Raw genomic sequence first — 11,351 nt, forward strand, 5'->3', positions numbered from 1 at the left:
CATTTACAATCTTTTAAAAATTTAAAAGGTTTTTTAAAGATTTAAAAATGGTTAACTATTTGCCAATCGAAGTAATTTATATACAACCTCTAGACGAGGTCTTGGCGCCAACGAAATGTTGCTCCGGGGCAGATATTATGCGCGTCCCGCTGTGTTCGCAAATTTCTGTAAAGTTGCCTACCAGAATTCCCAAAAGACTGCCAAAAGAGTGCCAAAATCCAAAACGTTGCTACCCAAATTTTAAAAGCTTCTACCTAAATTTCTTGATTTTTTTGGAATAAAAGGTAATCAAAGTTTTTATTGTTCGTTCTCCGCCATAATCACCAACTTTACTCAAGAAAAATAGTTTGAAAGTTCCTTTAAAGAAATACACGTAAACATGGGAAAAATTTAAGGATATTTATGACTTCAGTCGAACTGACGAGTTGCGCGTAAATGCGGGCGAAATTTAAGGATATTCATGACTTAAGTCCAACAGAACAAAACACATGCTTCATCTAGTGTCTTGTCGAACCAAACGATGTCCAATGACAGGTTAGGTGTTCAAAAGGTTGAGAAACATTCGAAAAATTTGCATTAATTGAAGTTTCATATGAAATCTTTGACATGTTTCTGCTCAATTGACATGTGCTCTAAACTTTAATTTGCGAAAACATTTCTCGAATATACAAATGCAAAAAATTCTCGCTGTTACCAGAATCGCAAAAAGTTCCTCCAACGCCAAAAGTTGCTTAAAAGTTGCCGAGCACAATAGGGACAGGTATTACATTTTTTTTAATGAAGACGCTAAGAAAGGTCGTGGTCGTTAATTGATATTTATTAAGGATTTCTTGGGGAATGAGATCTTGAACTTTTACTGTGGATGTAGAATAGCTAAAGTTAATAGTGTTTTCGATTTCCAAAGGGGCTTAATGTGGACTTTTTATACGCCTGTTAACGGTGTGTCATTGGTGTCCTGGTATTACCCGGTCAATCTAAACTGATCACGGACGATCTGGGTACAAAGAATCATGTAACTTAAAGACAGGTGGCAGGATTTGGAGAATTCTAGCCAAGGCAATGATATTGCCAAAAAGTTAAACACGAAGGCGCGCTATATAAGGAGCCTTAGGTCCCACTGGACCATTTGTCAATCAACTGTCGTGTGATGTAGAACTCTTAAAGTCAAGTCAGCTTGAGCTACAGCTACTCCAAAGCAGTGAACAGCGGGCGCATTCCTCAAAATTGTTTTATTTCTTCGTCACAATACAAGAATTTTTGAGATTTGTATTTTTTTTCTCCAATAGAAACTGTTTTTATTTGTGGCGGTAGATTTGAGATCGAAGTAGGTGGTTCGCACGTTACCTCATTCTACCATGCTGGTAGAAGTAAACAATAAATATCTCATTACCTCCTTTTGTCCGTCTACCAGCATTTAGATTTGACCCGCACACGTCAACGGTGAGTGACAATGAGCCCAGGTCTTCCCAGGGAAGACTTCCTTATATAGTGCGCCTTGGTGTTTAAGGACTCCCACTTTAGCCTCTACAGTTGAGCGAGCTTATGTCAATTATTCATCATCAGGTTATTAATCAATTTCGTATTGTTCCACACATTCTAGAAAAATTGTGTGAATATGCAAATGCAAGACCGTTGTGTTTGTAGCCATTCCTGTCAACCTGAAGAAGAATAGAAAATGAAAAAACAAAGTTTATGCATCAAACAGATGTTTATAATTATTTAAGGAGGCCTTCATCAGGTGTTCATCAGATTCGATCCATTTTTCTGAATAAAATAGAAATGGGAAGGGGCGTTCTGTTCATTAAAGTTCACCGAAAAGGAGTACGTAGTTCAAATTGTCGTGTTAAAAATATATCACAAAAGATAAAGTTGGAATTGACAAAGCTACAGCCAAAGACGTCGGTTATTAACTGCTTTCCTTTTTCTACATTTCTAAAATCAATTTCTCTTTGTTTTGCAACGATAGATGAAGTTGTGTGTGAGGAATACGCTAAGAAAACATTTTTGCGAGTGCGTCCCAAGAGTACTAAAAAATAAAGCCTCGTGAACAAAAATAATGTTTTGTATTGTCAATAACAATTAGGTCGAGATGTCGAACACGTTCGCGGGGTTTCGGGCTCCTGTCAAATTGTCATTCACCTTCTGTTACCTTCGGTAATTAAAATTGTTAATTGAGGCTATTTTGTATTCATTAACGTTTACCAAATAGCAGTGGCTCAATCTGTCAAACTAATCTTCATCAACTAATCTTCAATCATTCATCAACTAATCTTCAGGCAGGAGAGGGAATTCAGGCGAAGGTTCGGAGTTTTTTTAGATTTAAATTATTGCTTCACAACATCAACCAACGACTTCGAAATAGAAACTTACCGGGTGGTGGTCAGCATAAAACAACCAAACAAACAAAAAAAAGGCTGAGTGGTTCTATACTTTTAAAGGTAAGAGACCTTACTTGTCATCAGTTTTGAAGTGAAGTCGTGGAGAAATGATGGAAACCCGTTTTTATTTTAAGCACAACAATCGCTCGAATAGTTAAGCATGTTAAAAACAGATAAAAAAAAAGAGAAAAACCACATAAAAGTAGATTCTCTTAATCCGTGACACCCTTATTTCGTTACCGAAAATTTAACATATGGTTCATACGTCAGCGTGCATTCATCGAGATATGAAGCACGCGGGAAGTTTGGACAGCACGAAAGATGCGTAAGAGTTGCTCGAGGCGTAGCCGAGAGCAACTTTGTTTTATAACATTTTCAACGCTGTAGTTCATGTATAAAGGGCAGAAATTCCCTCTCCTACGCTTCAATGCGTTGTTTATTTTGTTCAGAAAAGTATTTCGCCATGCTTCAATGATCTTGTCTCAAATTGGTCAAAAACTGACAGGTGAATTCATGCGTGGAAATGAGGTTAGAAACCGTTGATTGTTTTGTTTTCCCTTTCTCTGGGTTCTTTCTCGGGAGTTAAAAAATCTATTCCCAAAGAAAAAGTAGGCAGATCTTTATCGGCTTGTTCGCTTGTTGCCATGTCTAGTTTGAATTTTTTACGGAAGTTTTTCCCGTTTTTTTTAATGAAAAATGCTGAAGTCACTCGTGAGAAAAAAATTTTTTTCGCGAGAAATTTGTTTGTTGACGTCAGCAGAGTGCACCATGGAAAATTGAAGCACGCTCTCGCTATTGAATTTGATTGCACGAATTTACAAGCTATGTTATGTTTGTTAGAGTTGCTGGCATAAAACATTCCCAATTTTCATGCAATGCAACAGGGAGGCAAGAAGCTTGTGCCAAAGTGCTCTCTGATCCATCTTGTGCTTTCTCTAAACTCACCGTAAGCATGATATCTTTATAAAATTATACTGACGGATATACCAAATATTATTCTTACAGGAAAGATGTTTAGGCTAAGCTTTTGTCTCTTCATCCTGGTTTTTTTCGTGGACTGCGTATCTACTAAGGAAGAGTGCAGGAAGGAGATCAACATTCAAGGCATGGGACTGGGGGGGGGAGGGGAGCCTGTTTGTCGCTTTCAATAGTTCTTTTTAGTATGAATGACTTAAAAAGAGATGGGAATTAATTGCTTCCTCTTTGACCAGTAACTTGCCTTTGGTTCTCACAACTTCATCCAGTGCACATTCAAAATCTAACGGTAAAATCACAGAGACTGCTGAGACAAGTTCTTTCTTCGGTGAAAAACTAACAAGCAGGAGTTTGAGTCTCTTAGGATACCGTGTCAGGGAAAATTCCTAGATTTCAAAAAGGCAGCGACAAACCATTATCCAGTGTCTCTAGAGGCAAATTAATTTGTTAAGGATACTACCCTGACATTATCTTATTCTAAACCAAAACTGTGCATGAAATTGTTTTGTTATTTGCAAACCAAATAGGTGAAGAATGCCGATCCATTATTTTCAAAGAACCCATACAGGAAAGAGTCTTGAAGGGCCATTTAATCAGGCTTTTAGAGGTGCCCCATCAAGGCAGTTGTAATGTGCTGTGTTATATGGAGCCCAATTGTGTGTCCATAAATGTTGGGCCATCACAAGGAGGGAACTACATTTGTGAGTTGAACAACGCTTCGGATGAAAGTCCAGGCTCGTCCAACCTTCAGAGTAAACAGGATTACACTCATCTCAGTATCGAGGTAAAGTGACTTATTTTAGACGATGAACAATTATTCTGGGCGATCAGTTTGATAGATTACCTCTTAAACTACTCTTGCAATTCGTGTGCATGTATTGAATTGAAATGATTCCTTAGTACTGCATTGTGTACCCTGAGGAACGTTTTGACCTGATTTCGATGGTATGAGATTGAGAGATTTTTCCATATATTATATTAATATCACATTGTTACGAACATTAGAGAACTTTTACTTATCTATAAAATGATTTCTTTTTCAAGTGTTACTTTATAAAACTATCGAGAAATACTTTGTGAAGCTATGAAATAACCCACATAAATACGGCAAGATTGACTAACTATCTCTTTAGTAAGTTTTCCTTTGTATGGTAGTTCTAGAAACAGAGATTGATGGAGACCTTTCAAAGCAAACTTCACTAAAAAAATCCTTCGATAACTTTTATTTACTTATGAGGAGTCACCTGAAGGGAGAATGCCAACGCTAAGATACACCAGTGGTGTCATCTCTACTGACAATAATAAAACTGATAGAACAACAAGATACCCGTGGCTAAAATAAAGGGACCCATTGAAATCCAGTACCGCGATTGATATATTTTACTGGTTTAATGACTGATAAAGTGTAATTAATTCTTGTCTTCTCTTAACTTATAAAAAAGCTTCAAGAAGGTATCGTTCCAGCAAGAATGTGCTTATTTGAGATTACATAATATCCCGGGAAAGTAAACTAAGCGATGATTTTGTCTTCAACATTTTGTCTTGAACAGAATCCTTGCAGAAGCAGTCCCTGTTTCAACAATGGCACATGTCAAGCTGGATACACTGATGAAGGATTTCGTTGTAAATGTCCTTTAGGATTTACTGGTGTAAACTGCAAGAAGGGTAATTAAATACAAAACTGTAGAGTGGAATTAATACCAAATGAGAATCAGGGAAATAAAATATTTCGATTTTTCTTTTTATTAATGTAGCCTGCAGCTTTGACTTTGAAGATGGAATCGGCGGGTGGGAAATGACAGGCAGTGCTTTCATTTACCAGCCAACATTTGGTGACAATCCAGTCGCGCGCAATAAAAGCGCCCAGCCTCAAGGGTACTGGTGGGTGGGGGGAGCTGAGAAACGGCCCAAGGAGAGCGATCCCGCAGGATTGCAGCATCCAGATGGAGCCGACGTACCCAAGGGAACTCTCATCTCACCTTGTTTTCGTATCGTTGGCAAGAATATCTTGTTTCTCATTGGTGGGGGATGTGAAGTAAATAAAATTCGTGCGGAGCTTATTGTCAACAACCAGGTGAGATTATTCACTTTGACTATTATCTTCTGATTCTTTTAAAACAACTTGCTTGATTGATCAAGTTATCACAGATTTGGCTTTCAAAATTGCGAAACCATTTTGAGCTTCGTGATATCCATAAAGCTCGCTTCGGTCTAAAATGACATATTTACAGGGAAAAATAAATTCAAAAAGTAAAACCTAAGCATTTTCGACCCTTAGTCATCATCTGTGGAGGTGATGATGACCCTGATGATAACCAGGTGTCGAAAACGTTTGGTTTTACTTTTGTTGAGCTTACTTAAGGGAGAGTCCGCGAGATAACCAACTTCGCGTCTGGCACACTGTTTCACTTTTTTAGTCTTTAGCTTACCCTCCTTCGAAACAATAGTTTTTTTTTTTTCCCCTAAGTTTAAAGCATTGCAAGTGAATTAATGTGCGATATAGTCATGTTAGATATGTCAGCAATCGTCGATACAAAGGTTTAAAAACTGTTTATGTTTGTCTTTACGTTCAGATCGTTAGAACTGAGACAGGAAACTGTAAGGAGAAAATGTACCGTAAGAGCTGGGACGTGGAGGAGTTTAGTGGTCAATATGCGCAAGTCAGACTAATAGATGAGTCTTCTGATGGTTGGGGTCACATCAACTTTGATGACCTTAAAGGAGATATCATTTGTCCTCACGATTTTGACGGGAAAAACTGAAGAGACACTGACTTTAAAAGTTTAACTTATCAGCTCAAGCCACCTTGAAAGTATGGTGAAGCAGCCCTTGACGTAGTATAGTACTTTCATTGTGCTAGCATAGATAGGCACAATCACTGTGTTTTTGGTCAACAGTAGAATAGCATTATAAAACAACTTTATGATCGTGATTGAGAAGGCTATAAATAGTCGGACGACCGACTATAGGTTTACCACCGGATTTCTCCACAAAACTCCGTCACGTGCAATGGGCAATACCGCAGACACGTAATAATAAAGGCGATACAACAAATAATCATTGGTACAAGCTATTTCTAACATTGTTACAAAGAAACTTAAAACAGGTATTATTCACTGCGAAAAGCAATTTTTGTCTTGCACATCTAACATGGACCTTCATCAAATCAGACACATGCAAAAACACAGACGAAAATATAGTTATGGTAATTTGGAACCCACTCCAAAAATGAAAAGACTGCAACAGATATATTTTAGAAAAATAATCAAATTCAAAGTTAGACAACAGCAAAAGAGTGAGACAATCCCAACTATTGATATATCTGCATTAATTAATTCAAAGAGAAAATCAGGGAAGGTCCTTACTGGTATGCTGCGTATACAATGTTTTCACGATGAAATATACTTCCTTGCTTTCAGACCATTACGATTACAATTTCATAATATATCTTTTTCAACACACGCATCAATTGGAATGTACTAATCACCCTTGGGAAGGGGGACTCCTTAAATAAAAAGGACTGGGGTGCTTGTTATACCCTTTAGGGGTTAAAAAAAGTGAGCTTGGTATCCCCTTGGCTGTTTAGCTTCAAAAAGTCCCCAGCAGCAGCTCCTATGTAACATTTTAGGGTATTGCACCAAAAATATGTGACAGGGCGTTATTGTAGAATTGGTGTCTTTCAGGGATGAAAAAAAAAATTTTGCTACGCCCACAAACCAGGGCTCTGGTACCTCTTAGTATTTCTTTTAGAACCTCTGCGCATCACGAATGGTCAACACTCATAACAGCACGTCGACATCTACTTGTAGCCCGACTTACGATCTTGGATCATCTTGTTATACAATACAATCGTTACATCGCGTTACTACTATAACGAGGATAGTCGATTGCTTTAGATGCCAGCAATCGCATCATATTTACTTTTCTTAATATTTGCTTTACAAAATCCATATCTGTAAAAGATCTTCGCAGATTTTGCTCAAGATTAGGTATTGAAGTCATTTGTGAGTAACGGCATCCAAAACAGGTTCCAAAATAGCGGAATATTGGTGTTTTATTTGACTCTGGCAATGCTTAATCTTCGGTTATTATGCAGAAGCACCTTAAATTTATTAATACATATTACTTAGCTTAATAAACCCTCTCTCGTACTGAGAGATATCCAATAACTCTCTTTTGATATAAAAATCATTTTACATTGTGGACAAAATAGTTTGATTTTAACCCTCAAATACCACATTAAAATTTGCAATTTAAATGGTCTTCAGAAATATTTACTCTGAACCTGTGGACACAGTGTCTGTTGTAAGAGAGAAAAGGTTCATTAGAATAGAGAAAATCACACACGACACCATTCACAAATTAAACTTAATTTATTTTCATTCGTGAAGTAATGCCTCATTCATTTTCCTTCTGCCGCGTGTTAGCAAGCATTTTTTCTTGAGCTCGAAATTTGAAATTCTCATATTTGTAATCTGAATTCCAGCTGTTCGTAAAGTAGCTCTATATTTAGTTTCTACGTGTGCACACCATCTGAATGCGATTATTTCAAATTTTGAAGCTCATTTTTTTATCTTTTTAAAGAGTTAAAAAGCTTTTTTTAAAGTTTTAAAATAGCTACCTATCGCCCAATCAGAGGAATTTATAAACAACCTTTAGACGTGGTCTTGGCGCCAACAAAATGTTGCTCCGGGATACATTCAAGAACAATAGCTTGAAACTTAACTTCGAAGAGTTTTACGTAAATATGGGCTAAATTAAAAAATATTTATAACTTCAATCTAACGGAACAAAACATGCGACTTGCCGCACGAAACGATGTCAAATGACAGGTTATGTGTTAATAAGGTTGATAGACATTCAAGAGGTTTATGTAAATTGAAGTTGTCTATGAAATCTTTGGCTTGTTCCTCCATGATATGTGCTCTTAGCCTTTATATTGCGCCAAAATTTCTCAGATATACAAAACTTTCTCGATGTTTCTGAAATAGAACAAAGTACTTCTAAACGCCAAAAGTTGGTTAAAAGTTGCCGAGCACAATCGGGACGGACCTTGCAGGCATTAAATTTTACAAATGAACGTGCTAATAAAGGTCATGGGAAAAAAAAAGAAATCTATTACTCTTCTACAAATGTGACTCGATCTCCTAGAGGAAATGCCAAATATAAGAATATGTTATTTTTTGCGCACATCTCTCAGATATATAATAATTTCACGATATTGGTAGACTCACAAAAATTTCTTAAAAGTTGCCGGCACAGTCAGGAAAGGTAAAAATTTTACTAATGAAGACGCCCATAAAGGTCGTGGTCGTTCATTGATATTTTTTAAGGGTTCCTTGGAAAAACAGATCTCGAACTCCTATTGTAAATGCAGAATAGTGAAAGCTAATATTGTTTTCGGTTTACAAAGGGGCTTCAGGTGATCTTTTTATGAGCCTGTTAACAGCTTATGATGTCATAGTATTACATTATCGTCAATCTAAACTGATCACGAGCGAATCATGCAACTAACTAAGAATCATTTAGCTTAAATATTTGGAGGATTGTAGCCAAGACAGCGATATTGTCCTGAGAAGTTAAGAAATTCCAGTGGAAGTGTAACAGGGCTGGCAAGTTTAGCGTCTACTGTTGAGCGGGTTTATGTAAATTGTTCATCATCTTGTCATTAATCGAGGCAGTATTGTCCTACACATTCTAGAAAAAATTGTATGAATATGCAAAATTGCAATCATGCTGGATTAAAGCCATTTCTGCCAACTTCTAAGGGAATAAACAATGACAAAACAAAGTTTATGCATCACACTGATAATCGTAAACTATTTAAGGAGGCCTTAACCGAGTGTTCATCATTTTCGCTCCGTATTTTTGCCGAAGCACAAAAAAATATCAGAGTAAGTTCTGTAAATTAAAATACAGTCAAGGAAAAGTAATGATAATTTGTAGCGAGAAAAACGTTGGAGTTAACCAAACCTTAGTGAAGGAAATATTTATTAACTGTTCTAAATTTCTCAATGAATTTCTCTTTGAATTGAAACTATAACGCAGTACGTCTGTGAAGAATGAAGTAACAAAAAATGTTTCCAGATGCGTCCCAAGAGTAGAAAAAAATAAAGCCTCTTGAAAAGAAACATCTTTTTTTGCTGTCTAAAGTCATAAGGGATGTCAAATATCTAGTGGAAAGGCATGATATTTCAGGTTCGCGGGGTTCCGGGCTTCTGTCAAATTGTCATTCACCTAATGTTATCTTTTACAATTAATTCACAATCATATTAGTATTAATCGAAGCTATATTGTATTCATTACACTTTCCCAAAAAGCAGAGGCTCAAGCTATCAGTCTAGCCTTTTAATAAAGCAGAGGGAAATAATTCAAATATAGGTTCGTAGTTCTTTTAGATTTAAACCATAGCTGTATAACGACAGCCAACAACTTTGAGATACAAACTTACCGGATGGTAGTCAACATTGAAGAACACCTCAAAAGGCTGAGTGTTAGTATCCTCTTTAAAGGTAGGAGACCTCTCTTGTCTTCAGTTTTGATGTGAAGTCGAGGAAAAACTCTGGGAAACCCGGACATGATTTTATTATGAGCCATTCATGTGCTTCAATCTCACGACAATCTCTGCACAACAATGGATTCGAATAATTAAAAATGTTAACAACCGACAAATAAAGAGAAAAAGTAGACTCTCCTAATCTGTGACACCCATTTTTTGTTTTACCAGTAATTGTTTTGTAGTGTAGCAATTACTTGCATAGAACATTCTTAATTTTTCATACAATGCAACAGCTAGACAAGAAGCTTGAGCCAAAGGGCACTCTGATCTATCTTTCGTTTTCTCTAAACTCACAGTATGCTTGATCTCTTAATAGACGTATACTGACGCACGAAGCAATTATTATTCTTACAAGAAAGATGCTACGGCCCAATTTTTGTTTCTTCATCTTACTTTTTGTCGTGGACTGCGTATCTGCTAATGAACAGTGCAGGATAGAGATCAACATTCAAGGGAGGATACTTGAAAAGTTCCTTTTAAAAAGGATGTAAGCATCAACTCCCCATATCTGTGATATCTAATGTAAACATTAAATCATCTGCCAAAGCTACAACTACAATAGAAAAGAAGATCTGCGAACTGAACAACCGCACCAAAGAGGCGAGGCCTGAAAACTTTCGCTCTGCCCCCAGTTGGTTTTATATCAAGCGTTTGAACGGAAGAGGTATGATTTTATTTGGAAAAATGTTGAAAAGAGGGATTTACGGACATTGTATTTTTCAGAGCGTTGTATCTAGTTAATGATGTAGTGAGAAGGCCTTACTTGTGCTACATATTTTTTCGTCGAAAGCCCTCAAATGGGAATTTCTTGGAAGAAAATAGCACGCGGGACTTATATACTCGGAAGTTTATGTACTGTCATAGGGAGCAACTTTGACAGCAGCATCTTTACGTAGTCCAGAGTTTTTTTTGGAAAACTTCCATATTCAAGTTACCTCATATGTGAGAATTTTTTTAATAAACCTAAGGTTAGGGTTACGGTTAGGGTTTCTCGGTGATATTATATAGAGTATTCTTTCAATGTTTTTCATAATGATATAATTACCACTTTACCTTTAGCTATCCAAGGAAGGTAATGGAAGAATTCAAAAGGAAATAGTCCACCATATTTAAGCTGATCCTCTTAAGTTTCTCACCTTTTCCGAGTAAAGATTTTAGGAAATTAACGAAGTAGTCGTCCTCAGAATTTATTCTTTAACCCACTATCTACTGCAGCACCCTTAAATTCCATTCTGCAATTACCAGTACTTTCTTGCTAAGGAATAAAGGCAAGTGAGGGAACAGATGCTATTAGCAACAAGTACTGGCTAAATCCAACTGGTTATGGAAAGACACAGTCGATGTATTGTGATATGATTTTTGGAGCTGGAGATAAGCCTACCTCATTTGATCTCCTATTTCCATCAAATAAATAAAGGCTGAAAGTTTCTAAAGAAACT

At 36.8% G+C, this 11,351-nt stretch overlaps 1 protein-coding gene across 2 annotated transcripts; it reads left to right on the forward strand.

Annotated features, from left to right (window-relative positions):
- The first annotated feature begins 470 nt into the window (after positions 1-470).
- On the forward strand, positions 471-6,410 carry LOC148724403 (uncharacterized). 2 transcript variants are annotated; one of them, XM_088729925.1, is made up of 6 exons: positions 471-2,906; positions 3,384-3,482; positions 3,881-4,137; positions 4,904-5,018; positions 5,108-5,427; positions 5,927-6,410. In XM_088729925.1, the coding sequence occupies exons 2-6, from the start codon at positions 3,389-3,391 to the stop codon at positions 6,113-6,115; spliced, it is 975 nt and encodes a 324-aa protein (XP_088586051.1). In that variant the 5' UTR covers positions 471-2,906; positions 3,384-3,388; the 3' UTR covers positions 6,116-6,410. The 2 variants fall into 2 exon arrangements, with proteins under 2 accessions (XP_088586051.1, XP_088586052.1); XM_088729926.1 differs by having other exon boundaries at positions 471-2,438.
- Positions 6,411-11,351: the final 4,941 nt, after the last annotated feature.

Source organism: Stylophora pistillata, chromosome 8, assembly GCF_964205215.1.
Source record: "Stylophora pistillata chromosome 8, jaStyPist1.2, whole genome shotgun sequence".
Taxonomy (NCBI): domain Eukaryota; kingdom Metazoa; phylum Cnidaria; class Anthozoa; order Scleractinia; family Pocilloporidae; genus Stylophora; species Stylophora pistillata.